At 44.8% G+C, this 22,159-nt stretch overlaps 1 protein-coding gene across 3 annotated transcripts in view; it reads left to right on the forward strand.

Moving 5' to 3' along the window:
- Window positions 1-7,948: 7,948 nt before the first annotated feature.
- The window catches only part of LOC119466308 (uncharacterized PE-PGRS family protein PE_PGRS24-like), a 200,537-nt gene continuing 186,326 nt past the window's right edge, over window positions 7,949-22,159 (forward strand). Inside the window, exons 1-2 of one of the 3 annotated variants that reach the window (XM_037726810.2) lie at window positions 7,965-8,359; window positions 13,026-14,590. In XM_037726810.2, coding sequence (XP_037582738.1) covers window positions 8,287-8,359; window positions 13,026-13,459 — 507 coding nt within the window. In that variant the 5' untranslated portion in view covers window positions 7,965-8,286 and the 3' untranslated portion in view covers window positions 13,460-14,590. Of the gene's footprint in view, window positions 8,360-13,025; window positions 14,591-22,159 lie in introns of those variants that run through there. The other 2 variants (XM_049656760.1, XM_037726811.2) reach the window with 2 other exon arrangements.

Here is a 22,159-nt window from a genome sequence, read left to right on the forward strand (position 1 = left end):
CTGCATGGTAGCAGCATGATGGAGCTCCGGCGCATGGCAGTCGCAAAGCTTGCAATTGGCTCGATGTAGCTTTCACGCAGCAGTGGATAAAGCCACGTGGGCCCATTTCCTGGCCAGCAAGGTTACCGGATTTAACCCCCCTGAATTTTTCATTGGGGCTTCGTCAAGAATCAAGTATACCAGAGACCAACCAGATCATCAGCCAACTTAATAGAAAAGAAAATAAGACAAGTTTGCAACTTCATTCCCGATAGCATGATATTGAACGGCACGGAAAATGTGCTAAATAGATGCCACAGTTGCATTGCAGCAGATGGCGATCTGTTTGCACACGCATTATAATCATGGGACGATTTCGCAAGTACTGACCACGGAAGGAAAAAAAAACCTACTGCTAATGCCCCCCCCCCCCCCCCCACTCTGCACGCCCCTACTTCCACATCCTCCACGTCGTTGCCCCCTCTCACGCATTCCAAGTTCAAAAGTAAATAAAAGGTATTTCCTTCTTTAGCAGTCTGGAAATTTTATCTCCTCGGCAGCAGTCGGCCAGCAGCATGCTTTTGCGCAGTCATCTGACGGAGCCGCCAGCCCGGCGGCCTACAACCATCACAACGCCTTACTGCTTCCCCGTCACCTGTCGCGATGCCGCCGGCCTTGTTCACCGAACGCATGCTTGAGAGCAGCACGATACCACTGCGCAAGCGCTCCGTCACGTGGCTTTTTTGATATTTCGCCGGCTTTCTTTGCAACGCTGAAAAATGGACTACGTTGTATGGGGGGGTATCGCACAGGAAACAACACCATCGATGGTTTCTGAAGGTGCTCTAGAAGTCTGTGAATCATACTTGGGGTCCTTAGCCGCTAGTTAAAAAGTTGAGTAAATAAACGTAATTTATGAGTGAGTTATGAGGAAAACAATAAATGGCCCTAGTGAATAGTATGCATTTGCTTCAATTCGCTTCTGGCGTGCCTTTCATTTCTTAAACCTTGGTTTACGTTACGTGAGACACCCTGCATAACGTCATCGCTACCACTATAAGGGCGATATGATGAGATGGGATGCCCGATACATAAACTGCCAAGTTTTCAAATAGCGTGAGACACGACATCACTGTGATGGGGCTAGCCATTTCCTTTTCTTTGTTTGTATATGCTGTTCAGTTTGTGCATGTTATAGTGCAAGCATGCCACCAATGGGGTTGAACATTGTAAAAATCAAGTACACTGCATAAGTACATCAACATTTGTGCAATAAAATTTTTTTCGGCTCAAGAGATTTTGCTATATACAGTGACCTACAATGTCAAAGTAAAGGTCAAGGATTATTCTAGAATGTAAAGAAATTCACTTCCACAGTAATGAAGAATATTAAAAAATGTGATGAAACCCAGCATGTTACACTTGGTATAGCAGACAGAGAGACTGCGCTTGCACATTTATTGGTGCACAAGGGGAGGACTGACTTGGATGTCAGGGGGGACTAAAACCAGGGACTCGGATGCCAACTTCACTGCTTTAGCTAAGTGCATTTACACAGTAGAAATATCTCATGCCTGCCAAGCACAGCCCTATATGGCATCAAAGGAAACAGTTGTCATGATGTGCTTCGTTTGCTCACATTAGTCTGTGATCCACAAGTGTTTGTGCCAACTTTGAGCAGCACATGAATTGTTCTGGCACTCGCCATTGCATGGGTATACACGTGCACAGAAACAAGTGCAGTAGCTGCTGGAGAATTCAATAGTAGCAAGAGCGAGCAGAAGGAAACATTAGGTGTCTCATCAACATAATTGAATTCGCAGTGCCTACCTGCACTGAACCACGTGTAGTATCCTGCGGTTTTGGAAGTTAGTTGGCTACCTCGAGGTGAAATGTAGCATTAAATCTGGAGTACAAACTCTGATACCCATGCATTCAGTCAGATCTTCTAGATTCATAAGAGACTAAAACACCAAAGGAAAAATTGTAAAACTACAAAATGGCAACTTGATTTCGTAAATGAAAGGTTGTTTCCAGCAGAGAAGCTCCTGCATCGACAGAAGTTGTGAGCTGGAGTAACGGTTATACTTAAGAAAGTGAGTTCACTGACGCTACACAAATAATAAACAAGATTTCACAACACAGATGAAGGCTGTCCTACCTCATCTCAAAACATTGTTCTCACCTTGTGCTCTCCTATTCGCCACTTAAGCGCTGCATGCTAAGGCATACTCTCAATCTTTAGTGCAATGCCTTTGTCACTGGCTAACCACAAGTTAAGCACTATACAATCGGGTGTAATATAAGCAATAGACTGTTCTCTTCAGCTCCTACTTTGTAACTTATGAGCCAGCTGTGTTTCCATGAGGCCGGATCCAGCTCCACAGCGTCACCACTGGACTGCAGGAGCATGGACACCTGCGTAATTAAAGTTCTCTATTTTTCACACACTGCAAGTAAGTGCCCAGAGTCTTTATCGATCTTTTAACTCACGGACACAGGCGTACGTTATCTTTTTCCTTCAATAAAGAGGTATAAAGATCGACGAAAAGATCTTGAATGTGTATGTGTTTTCCATCTGCAGTCACTGACAAGAAGCTAGGCTCGAACGCTGCATAATGCCCGGTTCCCTACTATCAGCTTCGCCGCAAAGCGTGAGTGCTACGCGGTCAAGCATACGCAATGTACTGCAGTGAAGCATACCGAGTGTAAAGGGGCCATTGACACGGGATATGGTGTGAGACTCGCGGCGCTCGCTGTCACCTCTCCTGTCACAGTACTAGAAACACAGAGACGCCTCATGAATGGGCTGGCAGGCCTTCAGAGATATTTCGGACGTGGTTGTGGTGATATGAGCACTTGTTTCGCCCACCTAACACGCCGGTCGGATACAATGATCGTAACGGCCCAGGAATTGTGTACAATACGCGTCCCTTAATTATATACAAGCTCCTCAGAATAGCTACGAATCTGTACCACGTGGCTGATGAGTGTTTCTGTACAGTTTTCACAATGGTCTATGACAATTAAAGTACATAGCGACGTTGAGTTTTCTTACTTTCACATACAAACAGTTGAATTCATAAACTGTTTCTGTTCCCGCGAATCTCCTGAAGTGTGCGGCATGTTGACCTTGCTCAGCGACACCAATGAACAATGCATGGGCACGATGTAATGCTTTGCCACTAAACTCATCCGAGAAGACACTTAACTTCCAAACCTATCCTCCTGCGACTATAAAAAATTAATATGCTACCGTCGCAACAAAATAGCAACAAACTCACCTCGGACAAGGCTTCATCGCCTTGCCGACCACGAATTCTGTCGATTCTGTGCTGCCAGCTCGGCTAGGGAGGAACGGCGCTAACAACTTTCGTCCCCGCAGTACCTATAGGCGAACAGAAATTTCAGGGACTGAAAGTCCCCACATTTCTTTCTCGCACCCACTGCTCCTCACGCATGCGCAGAAAGAGCCGAGAAATCCAATACTGATGTGCTCATCATAAACTACAGCAACTTGGATTGGATTGAATTTATTGGCAACGATGATGATGATGATGATTTATTGGCATCCCCTTTGAAACGGGGTGGCGACGAATAGTCACCTAGCCTGCTTGATTTAATCAGGTATACTACACATGTTCTTTATCTCGCATTTTTGTATACCTTTTTCAAAAATTTAGCTTGTACCGCTGCCTATGATTTTAAGAGATCAGGTCGTATCCATCTTTTCCCTGTTTTTTTCCCACTAGTACTCTAATCGTCTCTTGCTGATCTCTACGGCTGATCTGTTTATGTTTCCTTCCACTTTAAACCCAAGCGCTTCTGGGAGTTGCACGTTACCTACGGTTCTCGCTGGGTGGATCCCGTCGCATTCCATTAGGATGTGCTGAGTGGTCTCTGGATCTTTACTGCAGCATACACATGTCTCATCTAGTTCCGAATATTTGTTCCGATATGTTTTCGTCCTTAGGCAACCGGCTCGAGCCTCAAATAGCAAGGCACTGCCCTTTGTGTTATCGTACAGATTTTCCCTTCTAATTTCTTTCTTCTCATTCTTGTAAATCTCCATTGTCCTTTTCGTTTCCATTCTTTGCATCCAATTCACGGTCTCTATTTCTCTCACTTTCTTTCTGATGACCCCTGGTTGTCTATTTACAGTTTCGATTATCCTGTACTTGGTTGCCAACTTCCTTGACCTCTTCCTCCATTCTGTGTCCACGCTTTTCATGTAGAGATACTTGTGCACTTTAGCCGCCCATTTATTTTCATCCTTGTTCCTGAGCCTTTCTTCAAAACTAATTTTGCTTTGTGCTTCTCTGACTTCAAAAGAGGCCCAACCCATGTCTCCATGCACTGCCTCATTTGTCGTATTACCGTGTGCTCCCAAAGCCAACCGGCCTACTGATCTTTGGTTAACTTCTAAACCCGCCAATATATCCGATTTTAAGCATATAATGGTATTTGCGAATGTTAGCGCTGGCACCATTACTCCTTTCCAGATTCCACGCACCACCTCATACTTATTGTGGCCCCACAGTGCTCTGTGTTTCATTAATGCTGCATTCCGCTTCCCCTTTATTTTCAGATTATCTTGGTGGTTGCTTGAGTAATTCTTTCCTTCGTTTATGTGTACGCCGAGGTACTTATATTGCTTCACTATGGGTATTACTTGCTGTTGAATTGACACCACGAAGTTACTCGTGTGTTCATTAAAGATCATAATCCCTGATTTCTCTGTGCTAAACTTAAGGCCTAGATTTGTCGCTGCGTTCCCACAGATATTCGCAAGTATCTGTAAATCTTTTTTATTGTCCGCTAGTAGCACAATGTCGTCTGCGTACATCAATCCAGGGATCTTCTGTTGCACCATTTGTCCATTACGCATGTAGGATAAATCAAAACCTAATTCGCTGTTTTCCAGTCGTCTTTCTATGCCCTTGACGTAAAGCGTGAACAACAATGGTGACAGAGGGCATCCTTGCTTCAATCCTTGGTGAATTCCCACCATTTCATTTCCTTTTCGACCTTCCCATGCCACTTGTACTTGGTTGTCTCGATATATCTCCCTCAGCAGCTCCACGAAATCGTCATCTATGCCTTCGTATTGAAGAATATCCCACAACAATTCCGTGTCTACGTTGTCATAAGCTCCTTTAATATCTAGAAATGCTACCCATAAAGGTCTTTTCTGAGCTACTGAAATCTCTATGCACTGAGTTAGTACAAACATATTGTCTTCTAAGCGTCTGCCTGGCCTGAACCCATTCTGTAGTTCCCCCAATACACCGTTTTCCTCCACCCACTTCGACAGTTCTACTTTTATGGCTTGCATTGCCATTCTATATATCACCGACGTTACTGTAACTGGCCTGTACGAGCTCGTCTTATCCTTATCTCCTTTGCCTTTGTAGATGAGATTCATCTTGCTTTCACGCCAGCCAACGGGAATATTCTTTGTTCTAATCACTTGCTCTATGGCATTAGTCAGCAGTGCCTTGCTTTTTGGACCGAGGTTTTTGATTAGCTGTATTGGGATTTCATCGGGTCCTGCTGCCGTGTTGTTAGGGACATTTTCTGCTGCCTTTTTCCAATAGAAGCTTTCTATGCTGAATTTTGATCTCTCAAGCCTCTCTGTTGTTGCTGGATCTGTTGTCTGAACTACACTTTTTCTCGTACCGAAGTTATGCCTGATAACGTCTGTGATGTACCGCAGCGCATCATAGCCTTCATAGATGTTACCGTCTTCATCCCTTATAGCCGTTTCCGAGTTTCTAGTTGGAGCTCCGAGGGCTTTTATATGGTTCCAGAATCTTTTTGGGGCGCCTTTGTCTCTTTTGTGAATGTTATGCACCCAACGTTCACTTGCGCATTTAATTTTCTCTTGCACGAGCTCACTCGCAACCCTTTTCTTTTCTCTGTATGTATTCCATCTAAGGAGCACCTCTTCTTCTTGTAATCCCAACTTTTTGGCTTCTCGATGAACCCTAGATGCCTCTTTACGCTCTTCTATAGCTTGTTTAATTTCCTTGTTCCACCACTTACGTGGTTTCCTCTTTCCAATCCAACAATTGTATTGCCGTGTCCGCCTTATTTCATGCTGCATAACCTCCACCAGTTCCTTATATTCCCAGACTGCTGTAGGAAAAGCCTCAATTTTCTTCTCTATGTTGTTTGCGATCTCTGTTATTTGCTCGTCATTCATTTTTAAAAACTCTGAGGCTATTGGTTCATGTTCTGCGCTGGTATCTCTCCCAAACTTTAATGCTAAACGTCTATGATCGCTTCCCAGGCTATTTTTTCCGTTTTCAACAAAACACTGCACCAAACACTGCAACAAAACACTGCAGCAGCGCCACACCGCGGTTAATGAAGGGGAACTTGCCTCCCCGATTCGCATCGCTTCAGAAGCATGGCCTTCGAGATTTGCGTTTGTCACTTAGGGGAAGTCGTAGCTGAAGCATGAGCAAATCCACCCGCCACCCGCACGGCTCCGTCTACTTGAAATGGCGGACGGCCTATGGGTTAATGTGACAGATACCGCGCACATATTCGTGATCACCGCCCATATACACGTTAATTATGGTGCCAAGTGTAGTGTTTTCGAGAATATGTGCCCTCATCTTGAATTGGTAAGGCCATATTTACTCTTAGCGTCAGGAATAAAGGCGACAAAACGTGGTGATGGCTGGCATGCCACAGCAGCTTAAGCTTCGGCTGAAGTGCAACAGGCGTACTGTTTGCAAGCACGCGTAAACCAACAGATACGGCTATGCCAGGTGCACAACTGACTACTCAACCAACTGACAATCATAAATTATTCACTTGTGCGCCCAAGCAAGCATTTACGGAATCCGTGCTGCCATACGAATTCCGCCAATGTATCAACACAGTGATCACACGCAGTGTTGAAAAGAAAGGCTCTTGAAACAGTGACCGCAGGTACTGCATTTGCGAGAAAGCGAAGCTTTGTGTATAGTTTCCATAAAATAGTAAAAGAAAGGTTTCTGAAGGAGCCGAATTCCGAAAAAAAGGTAAGCGTCGTGAAGACAAATAAATGGCCTTACGACGTGTCAGAAACTCTCGTCAATGCATTGGTCCTGCAAAAGCTAATGTAATACGTGGAGCAGTGGTAGCATCTCTGCCTCACGCATAAGTCCCGGGTGCAAGTACCAATGTGTGACAATCTGTTTTTTTTATGTAGCAAAAACGTAATATACAATTTCACAGGGGCAGGCAAACATATTTTACCTTAGCTACTGCTGATTATATATGCATACGTAATAGCAAAAATTATTCTGTCTGCTCACTTTCTCCTAAACTGCACGAAGCAATTATCAGTATGACACTCAGGTTATTCGTAATAATTATTGTATTACCGATATTGCGTGTTATGCTTATTTATTGCAGTGTTAAATGGGCAAATTAATGAAACAAATATAATTGTAATTATTTTCTTTACACAAAAGTAAAGACAGAGCCCTACCAACTTTCTTTAAACTTTCTTTGAACTTTCTTCTAACGAACTTGCTTCAAGCGAAAAAGGAACGGAGCCTATTAACTTTTTTTAAGGTTACTTTAAACGAGCTTTCTTCGAAGGAAAATAAAAACAGAGCCAACAACTTCTTTATAACTTTCTTTGAACAAACTTCCTACAAAAGAAAGTTAAAGCAGATCCTACCAACTTTCTTGTAACATGTGTTAATAGAAAGTAAAAGTACATAGGATGCTACTAAAGTTGATAGAAAGTTGGTAAATGATCTAAAGTAAGGAAGTATTTTTGTATGGGTATACATGGACAATGCGTAGTGCAGTAGTGGTGGTTTGTCTGCCGAGGATTGCCTCCCGCACTGCTTGCTGTCGTGCCAACCGAGCGCAGTGCGTTTTGCCCGTTGGCCGTGAGGTGGTGCGCCGTTGTCGTTTTCCATCGGTGACAGAAGCGTGACGTCGTTCGAACGTGTTAGAAGCACGTTCGCGTTGTGTTTTTGCGCGTGCCGTGTCGGCGGGAAGTCACGTGGTGGTTGACGCTACTACCCCCACGATTCCGGCGTAATACCCCGTGCTCGCTGAATTCTCAGTCAGTCGCCGTTCCGACGGTGTGTCGAGTGTGTGACAAGCTTACCGTGACTACGGTGTGACGTATTACTACCTCAACAGAGGAACGTGAAGATTCTTGCTTTGCTTGGTGTGGGATTTTGGATTCGCTGTACGACATCGCCGTTCCTACCTGCCACGCCCCGCCAGAGGTGTTATTTTATTTTCTCCCTGCATTGAGCATTTGGTTGCTCGACCGAGAGGATTCCTGACATGGCACGCTACGGCAGCCTCTGCGGGCTTCCGGCTTTGGCGGTGACGGTGATCGTCCTCGGCTGTCTTCTCAGTAAGTGTTCATTTGTTGGACCGTCCTGTTTCGGCTGCGTATTTTTAGCGAGCCTCCGAGACCCGTCTCACAGCGCGAAGCAAACGACGCCTCTTTTCGCAGACAGCTACGTATGTACGTCTGCTTCGGCGCAGCGTTAGCCAGCGCGGAAAAGCCGCTCCTCTATAGCTGGCGCAACCTCACTGCGTAATTTTGTTTACGTTTCGGCGGCTTTCAAAATGTAGGTGTAGAGGAGCGCACGAAACGTGATGCAAATTAACAGTGCCACGAGGGGCGCTATTGTCGTCTGGAGCGCGAACAATCGCCAACGCGGCGGCCATCAGAGCTTTGACCTTGTGCGCCGGCTGCTACACATGCAGTCGTGCTGACGTGATATCTCGGCTATGGTGGCTGGAAGGGGGAAGTGAGAGCACCGAAGGCGGCGGAGTTAGATTGTACTAGAACTATTGAGTGGCGCGACCGATGAAAAATACCCGATACAACTTTCTGTTGCTCAACACGTGCTACATAAAAGCGTTTTTCCGAGCGTGAAAGAAGCCCACAAATACACTCAATATTGCCGCGCGACCTTCCGCTCGAGGTACCTTGCGTGCATTCGCGGACTTCCTTCACGCTCGGAAAAACGCTTTTATGTCATAGTCATAGTCATGCTCATGCTTATTTAGCCATAGTCATGCTCATGACTATGACTTCGACCATCAATCTTTAGCCTTTTCCTTCACATAGTAACACCTCCGAACCAATTCCATCGGGTTTTGAGTGTTAATCTTTTTTCACTTAGTCATTGTCATTCCTGTGGAGTCATGGCCATGACTATGACTTCTACCACAATCTTTTAGCATTTCCTTCACTTAATACCCACGTGCGAACCCCTTTCAGGGGTTTTTGTGTGTTAAACGTTTGCGCTTTGTCATTTTCATTTTGGCGGAGTCATGCTCACGACTATGAGTTCTACCATTATCCTTTAGTGTTTCATTTACTTAGTTCCCACTTTTGAACCCAGTTCAGTGGTTCTTGTGTTTTAATTTCTTTTGCTGAGTCATTCTCATTTTGTTCTTGTCAGGCTCACGACTTTGACTTTTACCATCATTCTTTAGTGTTTTCTTCACTTCGTACACACGTCAGAATTCGTTTCAGTGGTGCTCTTAGTGTTTATGTTTTCTTGCTGAGGTTAGTCATTTTTTCCGAGTCATGGTCATGACTATAGCTTCTACCACCCAACTTTGGTGTTTCCTTCAATTAATAAGTACGTGAGAACTCATTTCAGTGGTTTTTCAGTGTTATTCCTTTTCATTCTGAAGCATTTCTTGGCAAACAATTGCCACTTTGACAGTATCTATCTATCTATCTATCTATCTATCTAGCTGCCTACGCCTGTTAAATTTTTTGCGGAGTCATGGTCATGACTATGACTTCTACCACCATCCTTTAATGTTTCCTTTCCTTAGTACCCACGTCCGAACTCATTTCAGTGTTTTTTAAGAGTTAATATTTTTTACCGGAGTCAGTGTCATTTTAGGCGGTGGTTTCATGACCTTAATGACACGCATTTCATGAAATTCATATCATGACCTATCATTTATGTTCTTCATACACTGTTGTCATACTATGCCAATTTTGGTACCCATCAAGTTAATGAAACGACCATGAGAGCACCAAGACGTCGGCAGCTATTTCTTGACTTACATGACACACATGTGATATTCATATCATAACCTATCATTTATGTTCGTCATGCACTCTCGTCATACTATGCTAACTTTGGTAAACATCAAGTTAACGATACGACAATGAGAGCACCCAGATGTAGGCGGCTAGATAGATAGATAGAAAGGTAGATACTGACAAAGTGGCGAATGTTCACCAAGAAATGCTTCGCACTAAAAAAAATCACACACACCGGAATAGCGTTCTAATCACAGTCGGTCACATAGGCCGGTGGCTCGCAAGAAGCGCAGAAGCGCTTGTACGGCCTTCTTCTGTGGCGTTAAGTGCAGTATGTGGTGGAGAATTTTTTTTTCCGACAGAGGCCGGTCGTCGAATTGGTTGAACGCGTTGGTAAGAGAATGTCTCTGCGCGCTGTACGGCGGGTGGTCGCACAAAATATGTACAATCGATTATTCATTGCCGCAGTTGTCACAGGCTGCGCTGTCGGCCATTCCTATGCGGAACACATAGGCGTTGGTAAACAAAACGCCCAACCATAATCGGCGCAAAAGGGTGGCGTCTCTTCGGCGAAGCCTTGATGGTACTAGAAGGCTTAGGTTTGGTTACAGAGAATATAAGCGAGCATGCTTGAATTGCGATTCATTTCATTGTGACCTTGTGCGTTGGCGAGCAAGCACGCGGAGCTTCCGTGCAGCGTCAGTCCGAGAAAGTGGTATGGGCCGTTGGTGATCTTCTTTATGAGCTGTGCGGGCAGCTTGATCGGCCCGTTCTTTGCCGATAATTCCGCAGTGACGGGGAAGCCAACGAAAAGATAATTCTCGCCCTATCTCAGTCACATTGTGTATTGATTAGGCAATCTCAAAAACCAGCTAGCTGCTCGTCTGGACAGCGGCACAAAGGTGATTGTAGAGACCACAGAGCTGCCTTTGAGTCGCAGAACATTATCAATTTGTGTGCCACTTGATCACTAATGAATTGGAGTGCATACAAAGTGCTGCGAGCTCTGCTGCAGTTGATGCTGTGACGTGAGACGTCTTGAATTTAATAGTTGTGCCCATCGTTGGTATGACAACTTCCGCGGTAGAACTGTTCGGCAGGACGCATCCGTCGGTGTATATATGGGCAGAGTCCTGGCATTTCTCGTTCAGCAGAAGTAAGGCGAGCTGTTTAAGAGCTGGTGATGATAGCTCTGCTTGTGTCTGGATGCCAAGTATAGTCAGGTTGATATTTGGCACCAAGGAGCAATCAAAGTTATTGCGACAGGAGTGAAGCAAGTGGGTGATGATTCACCATGCGTGGCTATTGGTTGACAGAAAGAGGTACGCGATATGTCCGCTGGCAGAGATGCCAGGTGGTGGTGGGGAGTCGGGGCAAGAATTTGTACATATATGTATATATATATACACACACATATATATATATATATACATAACACTAAGAAAAGGTTGGGATGTTTGGCCATGCCAGTTGGGTCAAGTCGGGACTCGGAACATATACTTAGCTGTCGGGACTTTCCCAATCAATTTGGGCCGGTTTGCAATCCTAGGTGTGATCGGCACTTATAGTTTCATTTGTGATCGTTTTCATCCAGAGTATAGCATTCTAGGCGAACTTTTTCGGTTTTTAAATAAGAGCTTCGTTTTAATCACAATTTAAATTACATGTTTTTTGCTACCACGTAAAAATATTGAATATGGCCGCTGCCATATTCAACAAAAGTGAACGTATGTCACGCATGTGATCGATGAATATTACCATTATATGCCGTTCAAATCCCCGAATGCAATTTCGGAATACCGCCCTCGCAGCTTTCCTGATTAAGAAGGCGTGTGTTATATATCTTGCAACAATTACAGACTATGTTGGAAACATCCCTTGCTAAAGGGCTTTTTTTGTTTTGTACAAGGAAACGAACTTTCATTTCATCCATTTATCGTTGTTAATTAGGCAATGCACCTACGCTGGTGCTTCATCACGGACTTTCACTCCAACTTTTGCGTCCGAATGTCCACACTTTCCATGCAGACGCTAATAGAAGATTGATCCGCGGCGGGTAACAAAGGCAAGTAGAATACATCATACGCGAGAGTGAACCGCCTACTTCCGGAACACTGTGCTGCTACTGCCGGCTCTGGCTACATGCAACGAGTTCCAGGCACTGAAAGGGAATCCTAAAAAAACAACGAAACCAACAAGTATCAATGAATAAGCACATGTGCGTATTCACGACCAACGCGGAGAGTGCGGCTAATTATTTCCACGAAAAATAGCGCCAGAGTATTCTCCCCGTGGGCTTTCGCGCCGGTGCGTGTAGGCGTGCTTGCGTGTCTGTGAGTATTTCGGTGTGTGAATGTGCATGATATGTGTACGTGACTCGGTGCGTCTGCTTTTCTATGCGCGTGCGGGCATGTTTATAAGTGTATGCAAGTTCCTGCCTGTATGTTTCTTTGTACACTCATGTATGAGAGAAGCACATCAAATGTTTAGAGAAGATCACACACACACCCGTACACACACACAGTTCGTCACTGCAAGATTACCATTCGTAGTGTCTTCCATAATAGTTGCTTTCGTTATTGCTCATCGGCGCTAAGACACTGCTCTCAACTGCTCGCATTCGGTGGTGTTCATCCTCTAGAGCACTATATGAGTGCTCACAAAAGAACTACACACTGTTCAAAGCAATAAATCACTACCGGCTCTTCCATGGCGCTTAAAACTTTCGCTCACAAAACGACCACATTTTTCCTCGATTGTAACGCGAGGTTTTTTCCAGATTTTTGCTACCTGAAGTTAATCCTCGCGTTACAATCGAATACCGAAATTGATTTGTCTAAAAAGTGAAGTGATGCACGCAATTTTAATCGAGCGAAATGCGAGCGAACGCACGGTTCTCTGCCGTGCGTTCGCTCCCCGTGAAAGCGTGCAAGGGACGCATGCTTTCACGGGGAGCGAACGCACGACAGAGAGCAAAAGCGATAAATCTGTCGTGCAAAAGGTCCAGGAAGCCCAGCAAGGACAGGAGGGACAGGAGGCGCCGGAAGCGCAGGAGCCCCAGGAAACCCAGGAGGTGCAGGAGGCCACGGAGGCAGCGGAGCTGCCGGGGGCCCAGGAAGCATAGGAGGCACAGGAGGCGCAGGAGCTGCCGGGGGCGCCGGACTCGGCGGGAGCGCAGGAGGTGCCGGGGGCTCAGGAGGCGTCGGGGGCGCAGGAGGCTCCGGGGCCAACGGAGGCACAGGAGGTGCAGGAGCCGCCGGAGCGCCAGGAAGCGGCGGAGCGCCAGGAGGCGACGGAGGTGATGGAGGTGATGGAGGCGATGGAGGGGCCGGAGGCAAGGGAGGCATCGGAGGCGTAGGAGGCGCTGGAGGTGCCGGAAACCCCCCCGGACGCCCAGGACAAGCCGGACACCCAGGAGGCCCCGGGAGGCGATGAAACCTTTAGCTGCGACACCAAATGCGTTTGCTCAAGGCAGCGTTCTGACAGTGGTCTGCAGTTATCGAGTGTGATCTATTCATGTTCGCTTCTGCGCGCTGACACCATGCTTGTTCATTCTGTTAGTAAGCGAATGTGTCCAAGTTTACGCAGCCGATAAAACTACTATCCTTACTCCGCATAGCTCTCTGCTAATTTGCTATCGTAATTGCTGCTTCGCCTTTCTGGCGAAACTACAACTTTTTCATACATCCGGTGGTTTTGCGTTACTTTAGCGGCTTTCTTCTTTTTGTTTTTACTGGACGCAACAAAATGTCACCCGTCGCGTAACTTTAGCGGTTTTCTTCTTTTCGTGATGAACGCATTGAAAAGTCACCCCTCGCGTTACAATCGTGGTCGCATTACAATCGATTAAATATGGTATGTACCTCCCTGTGTACTCCCGGCCAAAATATTGTTTTGGTTAGTGCCGCAATTATCTGCCTTCCATTTCTGTGTCCGTTAACATGACCCTTCTCGTTTAGGACTCTTCTATGTTGTATCAGAAGCATCAATTGCATCAGTTGTTTCCATTCACTCCGAAATTTTCTATATACCAGGTCCTTTTTCAGCTCGTATGTCACACCTTCTCTGACCCCTTCTCGAATAGATCTACCGCCGATCCTCCGCATCACGTACCTGAGTGTTCTATTCTCTCTCTGCTGCCTTCCCAGCTCTTCCGCGGATACATCAAGTTTCCTTACTACTGTATGCCTGTTCTCATCTTGTTCTTTATCCCTCTTACTGTCGTCACAGTTCCTAGATCTGTTTGACAAGATTGGTTCACCGAGCGACTATGGGTCCTCGACTGCTCTCGGTCCTGGTGTATTTCCTAAGATCAGGTCATACAGCGGTTCTTCTACGTACCTGGCTGTGACAATTCCTGTATAGTATGGTGTGAATATACAGATCTTAGCCTCCGGGAGGTATCTCACCGAGCTGTCCACGAACTTAACTGGTTTCACCTGTCCTGTCATGCTCTTTGGAGGTACCAACTTCTCCTTACAAGCACAGTGTCCGCACCCGTGTCTTTTCATACAGTAGCCTTCTTTCCTTCTTTACCTTCTACCACTGGCATATCTCGCTCTTTACTTTCGATAATGCCTGCACTCACGACTTCTAATCTTTCCTTTTCTGCAGACCTGCGAGCTTCGCGAGTTTCACTAGGGGCTATACTCGTTGGCACTTCTCGTGATCTGCGTTTGCATTCCTCAGTTTTGTGTCCGCTCTTGTTACACCTTTCACAATATTTCCGTTCAAGTTGTTCATCACGTGCCGCACGACAATGAATTTCCTGACGACCGGGATGGTTACGGAGAAAACATCTGTGCTTTCCCCTGCGCCCATCCATTTGGGGTTTCTCTCTCAGCTCATCTTCCTCTCAAGTGGGAGCATCTCTAACCCACTTTCCTAAATTTCTTAGTGCCTGCGCCTATACAAACTGGTCTGTTTCCTCTGCTATCTCCTCTACAGTCTGTAGTTTTCTCTTTTTCAGAAATATGGCCAAGCCATTGCTACATCTGGCCAGAAATTTCTCACCCACAACATTGTCTAGAACTCCATTATATGCCTTTTTTTCGTTTCGGACAGCTCTATCCACCTCTCAAAATTGTTTGTCAGGTGTCATGCGAACTGCTTTCCCATTTAAGAATCTTCTGGCTTGCATAGCGTGAACATTCCCCAAAAACCTTCAGGGGTAAACTTGATCTTTGCAATAAAGTTTTTTTTAACTTTCTCATAGTCTAACTATTCTTCTGCTGGAATCCTGCCAAACACACTCACAGCCTGCCCTACTAAACACAGGCTCAGGGCGATGGCCCACTTGCTCTTCTCCCAACCTTGCCCGACTGTGGTCCTCTCAAACCGAAGCAAATACGCATATAGGTCATCCCTTTGCTCATCGAAAGGTGCCATTAGTTTCCTGCGGCAAATTTGTCGCGGTCTGGGAGAAGGTGAGTCGGATGACGTTGACGTTCTACTTGCTTCACGGGAACCCTCATTCATTTCCGCTAGGTTAATCATCGCCAAAATTTGTTTTAAATTCGAAGCATTTCTTGGCGAACATTTGCAGGTATTTGACAGTATCTATCTATCTATGTATCTATCTATCTAGTCACCTACGTCTTGGTGCTCTCATGGTCATATCGTTAACTTGGTAGGTACCAAAAGTGGCATAGTATGACAACAGTGTATGCCGAACATAAATGATAGGTCATGACATAAATTTCATGACATGCATATCATATAGGTCATCAAACAGCCGCATAAAATGACTATGACCCAGCGAAAAAGCTGGCAGTTGTCACGCACTGTGGAAATCGATGGTTTGCGAATTAGTGTACAAGGATTCTATAAAGTTAAGGAAACGACCATGACAGCACCAAGTCTTAGGCAGCTGTTTCATGGCCTACATTACAAGCATGTCTGAGGAGCCCTGTCGGCTAGGCCTAAGAGCCCTTAAGGCGAAATCCTTAGTCATGTTCATGAATATGACTTCGACCATCAATCTTTAGTCTTTTCCTTCCCATAGTACCACCTCGGATCCCATTACATTGGTTTATGAGTGTTGATCTTTTTTCGCTGAGGCATTGTCATTTTTGTTGAGTCATGGTCATGACTATTACATCTACCACCATCCTTTAGTGTTTCTTTCACTTATTAACCACGTCCGAACTGCTTTCAGTGGTTTTTGAGTGTTAATCTTTTTCGCTTTGTCGTTGCCATTTTTGCGGAGTCATGCTCACAACTATGACTTCTACCATCATCCTTTATTGTTTCATTTAAGTAGTTCCCACGTCCGAACAAATTTCAGTGGTTCTTTTAATTAGGCCTTAAAGGCCTTAATGCGAAAGCCTTAGTCATGCTCATGACTATTATTTCGACCACCAATGTTTCACCCTTTCCATTACTTTGTACCACATCCAAACCCATTACATTGGTTTTTGAATGTTAATATTTCGTGAGTCAGACTATTTTGCTAAGTCACGGTCATGACTATCTATGGCTTCTACCATCGTCTCTTAGTGTTTACCTCACTTAGTACCCACATCAGAACTGTTTTCAGTGGTTTTTCAGTGTTAATGTTTTGCGCTGAGTCATTGTCGATTATGCTGAGTCATGCTCATGACTATCACTTCTACTATCATTCTGTAGTGTTTCCTTCACTTAATAGACACGCGAGGACCCATTTCGGTGGTTTTTGAGTGGTAATGTGTTTTTCACTGAGTCATTGTCATTTTACGTGGCTGTTTCATGACCTACACGACACACATTTCATGAAATTCATATCATGACCAGTCATTTATGTTCGTCATACACTGTTGTCTTACTGTGCCAATTTTCGTAAATAGCAAGTTAACGATACCACCATGAGAGCACCAAGACGTAGGCGGCTAGATAGATACTGTCAAAGTGGCAAATGTTCGCCAAGAAATGGTTCGCATTTAATATGGATCTCGGCAGGCCATGTAATGCGTAAGATGGATAACCGGTGGACAATTACAGAATGGGCATACCAAGAGAAGGGCAGCGCAGTCGAGGACGGTAGAAAACTAGGTGGAGTGATGAAATTAGGAAATTTGCAGGTGCAAGTTGGAATCGGCTAGCGCAAGATAAGGGTCATTGGAGATCGCAGGGAGGGGTCTTCGTCCAGCAGTGGAAATAAAAATAGGCTGATGATGGTGATGATGATGATGATTATAAGGCTCATCACACGGAAAGACCAGTGTAGTCGGCGTTGGCGGGACCTCAATGTTCCAAAAGTGAGCCAATCAAGGCAGTTCGTGACGCCAATGAAGACAACGTTAATTAAGCCAGAGTGAAATAAGGTATAGGTAATTAGGGCGAAGTTAACTAAGGCAGGTTTAATTACGATATAGTTCATTACGGCGCTCGAACTATACAACCAGTGGTCGGAGTCGAACTCACGACCTTTGGTATTATTTAAGGCGAAATTTTAGGCATGAAGGGGCACCTGACACCGGCAAAAAAAGTATCGCCGAGAGCTAGTGGGGCTATACTAGTTAAGGTGCAACCAAATTAGGAAGGCCCACTAAGGTTCAAGAAAGTCACTCCCTCACCAGAACAGGAATTGGCCTCCCTGGTGCAGAGTTCATCCACTGCCTCCCTCATGACTCGTGCAATTTACCCATGGCCCTCAGTCCCCAGCGGCTGCGGAGCACCTGATCAAGGTGGCGGTCAGTCCTGCGACGTGGCAGAGGGTGCTAAGAATCTCTGTACCCGGATAGGCCGCCAATGGAAACGGTACCTGGCAACGTTCAACACGCGTACCCTATCTAGTGAGGCTAGCTTAGCAGGGTTATTTGGAGAATTATCAGGTATTGCCTGGGATATTATTGGCCTTAGTGAGGTGAGAAGAATTGGTGAAGCTCATACAGTGCTGACTAACGGCCACGTCCACTGCTACACATGTCTTCCAGGTAGCAGAGAATTCGGGGTAGGATTTCTAATTCACAAGGACATATCGACAAGGACCAGGACAGTGATGAATTCTACAGCAATAATGAGAGGGTAGCAGTGGTCGTAATACAGCTGAATAGGAGGTATAGAATGAAGGTTGTACAAGCCTACGCCCCAACCTTCAATCGCGATGATAAAGAATTAAAACAGTTTTATGAAGCTGTTGAATTAGCAATGAGAAAGGTGCAAACTGAGTATACTGTAGTCATGGGCGACTTCAATGCAAGGGTGGGTAAAAGTAGGCTGGCGACAAAGGAATTGGCAACTACGGCATCGATTCTAGGAGAACTAGAGGAGAGATGTTGGGAGCATTCGCGGAAGAGAATAGGCTCCGAATAATGAATACCTTGTTCAGGAGGCGCAGCTTAGTGGACCTTCACGAAGTGCAGCTTCAGGTGGACCTGGAAAAGCCCTAATGGAAAAACAAGGAATGAAATAATTTCATACTCTCACCGATCCCAGCATAGTGCGGGATATAGAATTGTTAGGTAGGATAAAGTGTACTGACTACAGGCTAGTGAGGTCTAGTATTTCTCTCAGTTTGAAGAGAGAAAGGTAAAAACGCAGTAATGGTAAAAGCAGACCAATTCAGGCTGGTGCTCTCAAACAAATATGTAGCTTTAGAACAGGAAGATAAAGACAACATAGAGGTTAGGAATGAAACCGTAACTAGGTTGATCTCACAAGCAGCAATTAAAGTGGGAGGCAAGGTACCAAGGCAACGCGTAGGTAAGCTCTCCCAAGTAAGAAAGGACCTAATAAAAAAACGGCAAAACATGAAAGTGTCAAACTCGAGAGGTCAGTTAGAATTTGTGGTATTGTCGAAACTGATCAACATGAAGAAAGTAATAATATCCGAAATTATGTCGTGGAAAAGATTGAGGAAGCAGTAAAATATGAACACAGCCTGAAATCAATGAGAAGAACACTATGCATAGGACAAGGCAAAATGTATGCACTCAAAGATAAGCAGGGTAATATTATCATCAATTGCCATGACATAATAAAAGCAGCGGAAGAATTTTATACTGACCTGATTGATTTTATACTGATTTTATAGCCGCCAAGCTACTTTCATTCGAAGTAGTGATGAACAGGATACAGAGGCCCCTTCTGTAACTAGCACTGAAGTTAGAAAAGCCTTGAAAAGACACCACCAGGGGAAAAGCTGCTGGAGAAGATGGAATAACAGTCGAATTAATCAAGGATGAAGGAGATGTACTAGAAAAGCTTGCGGCCCTTTATACGCAATGTCTCACGACTTCAAGTGTACCAGAGAGCTGGAAGAACCCCAACATTATACTAATCCATAAGAAGGGAGACGTTAAAGAAGTGAATAATTATATACCCATTAGCTTGCTTTCAGTATTGTATAAAATATTTACCGAGGTAATTTCAAATAGAATCAGGGAACACTTGACTTCAGGCAACCAATAGAACAAGCTGACAGGGATATGGCAGGGATGGCAGGAAGGGATATTCTACGACGGATCATATCCATGTCATCAACCAGGTAATATATAAATCTGCGGAGTACAATCAACCTCTCTATATGGCTTTCATACATAATGAAAAAAAACATTTGGTTCAGTAGAGATACGAGCACTCATAGAGGCATTATGTAACCAAGGAGTACAGGATGCATACGTGAATATATTGGCAAATATCCACAACGATTGCACAGAAACCTTGGTTCTCCACAAGAAAAGTAGAAAGTTACCTATCAAGAAAGGGGTCATGCAAGGAGACACAATCTCTTCAATGCTATTCACGGCATGCTTAGAAGTATTCAAGCTCTTAGACTGTAAACGCTTAGGAGTGAGAATCAACGGTGAATATCTCACAACCTTCGGTGCAGTTGACATTGTCCTATTCAGCAACAATGGGGAGGAATTACAGCAAATGAATGAGAACCTTAACCGAGAAAGTGTAAGGGTGGGGTTGAAGATAAATATGCAGAAGACGAAGGTAATATTCAATTGCCTTGCAAGGGAACAAGAATTCAGAATCGCCAGTCAGCCTCTAGATTCTGTAAAGTTGTACGTTTATCTTGGTCAGTTACTCACAGGGGACCCTGATCAGGAGAAAGAAATTTGAAGAATAAAATTGGGCGGGATCGAATGCATACGGGAGGCATTGCCAAATCCTGACTGGGAACTTACCACTGTCGTTGAAAAGAAAAGTGTACAATCATTGCATTCTACCGGTGCTAACATATGGGGCAGAAACTTAGAGGTTAACAAAGAAGCTCGAGAACAAGTTAAGGACCGCACAAAGAGCGATGGGACGAAAAATCTTAGGACTAACGTTAAGAGACAGGAAGATATCGGTGTGGATCAGAGAACAAACGGGGATAGCCGGTATTCTAGTTGACATTAAGCGGAAGAAATGGAGCTGGGCAGGCCATGTAGCGTAGGATGGATAACCGGTGGACCATTAGGGTTACGGAATGAATACCAAGAGAAGGGAAGTGCAGTCGAGGTCAGCAGAAAACCAGATGGATTTGCAGGCGCAGGTTGGAATACGCTAGCGCAAGACTGGGTTAATTGGAGATCGCAGGGAGAGGCCTTCGTCCTGCAGTGGACATAAATATATCGGCTGATGATGATGATGATGATGATGAGCAGGACATCTTAAAGTGTTTGTGCATATTATCAGTGGACAGACGGTTGAGGTGCCACGAGACAAGTGAAAACTTGCCGAGGGTGCGGTGGCGAAGAGCATTCGAGAGCAGTCCAGGCAGCTGCAGGATAGGACGGCATTTAACCGCAAACCTTATTTCACGCAGTGCATTCCACGGCAACATCCAGGGAACCCGTCTGCATCTTGGCCAGTGTATCTACTCACATCGCCGCCGCATCGCGACTTGTCTCGCACGTGTCAGCGCATTGATACGCTTATCAAGTTGGATACAACGCTGGAGGCTGCAGACAACGCCCCTGGACAGAATCGTGTCGTCATCCCAGGACTATAAGAGCACTGAACTCACCGGGGAAGAGCATCATTCGAGAGCAGTCCAGGCAGCTGCAGGATAGGACGGCATTTAACCGCAAACCTTATTTCACGCAGGTATGTGCTGAAGCATTTTGAAACGCTTTATTAGCGCGCACTGTAGCTCTTGGACTGCTCTCTGAGTGAAACTTGTCAAAATTAGTACTGTAAAAGAGCTGGCTAAGGCAATGTCTGAATTGGCTGCACAACTTGCGAAGAATCATGAAGATTTAAAACTTGATCTCATCAAATTGATTGAGAACGAAATGGAATCAATGAAATCAGCAATGAACTTCAATAATCAGAATTTCGAAGAATTTAAATTGGAAGTTGCTGCAGTCAAGTCGGACAACATTGAAATAAGAAAAGAGAACAGCCGCCTGTCAAAAGAACTGAAGGATGTTAAACAAGAATTGACTGCCCTTGCACAATACAGTCGTAGTTGTAACCTGGAAATCAAGGGTATTCCAATTAAGGCTGGAGAGAACCTTGGTACCACAATGCAAACCATCTCAACCTGCTTGAACGTAGAAATTAAAGACTCTGTCATTGATGTGATACACCGCGTTCCCACAAAAAATAATTCAACTGCACCAAACATCATTGTCAAACTTGCTTCTCGAAATATTAGGGACCAAATTCTGAAAAAGGCAAAAAAAAAAACAAAGAATTAACACGAGTCACCTGGGTTTTGCCTGTGAAGTCAGCCCTATCTTCATAAATGAACATTTGTGCATTTGTGCCAAGCAAATAAAGTTCTTTTGGGGCTTGCACTGAAAGCGAAACGAGAAAAAGACTGGAAATTCGCATGGCTATCGGATGGAACAAATTCTAATGAGGAAATCCGAAAACTCGAGTGTGGTCCATATTACAAGCACCGAAGATTTTGCTCAGATTGTATAGCAGTTGGAATTGGCACCCCTGGTAACAACGTTACTTTGTTTTAATGGCTTATGACCTTGATAAAATTGAAGATTTACATCGTAAACAAGATCATTTTTCAATTTTGCACTGTAACTTATGCAGTATTGGAAAAAATTTAGAAGGCGTATCAGTATACTTATCGCAGTATACTTTTACTTATGAGATTATAGCCATAACAGAAACATGACTAAGAACAGGTGAGACAGTCCAGCTACCGGGTTATGTTACAGTATCGCCACCAAGATTGGGGACAACCCGAGGTGGAGG

Source organism: Dermacentor silvarum, chromosome 10, assembly GCF_013339745.2.
Source record: "Dermacentor silvarum isolate Dsil-2018 chromosome 10, BIME_Dsil_1.4, whole genome shotgun sequence".
Classification (NCBI taxonomy): domain Eukaryota; kingdom Metazoa; phylum Arthropoda; class Arachnida; order Ixodida; family Ixodidae; genus Dermacentor; species Dermacentor silvarum.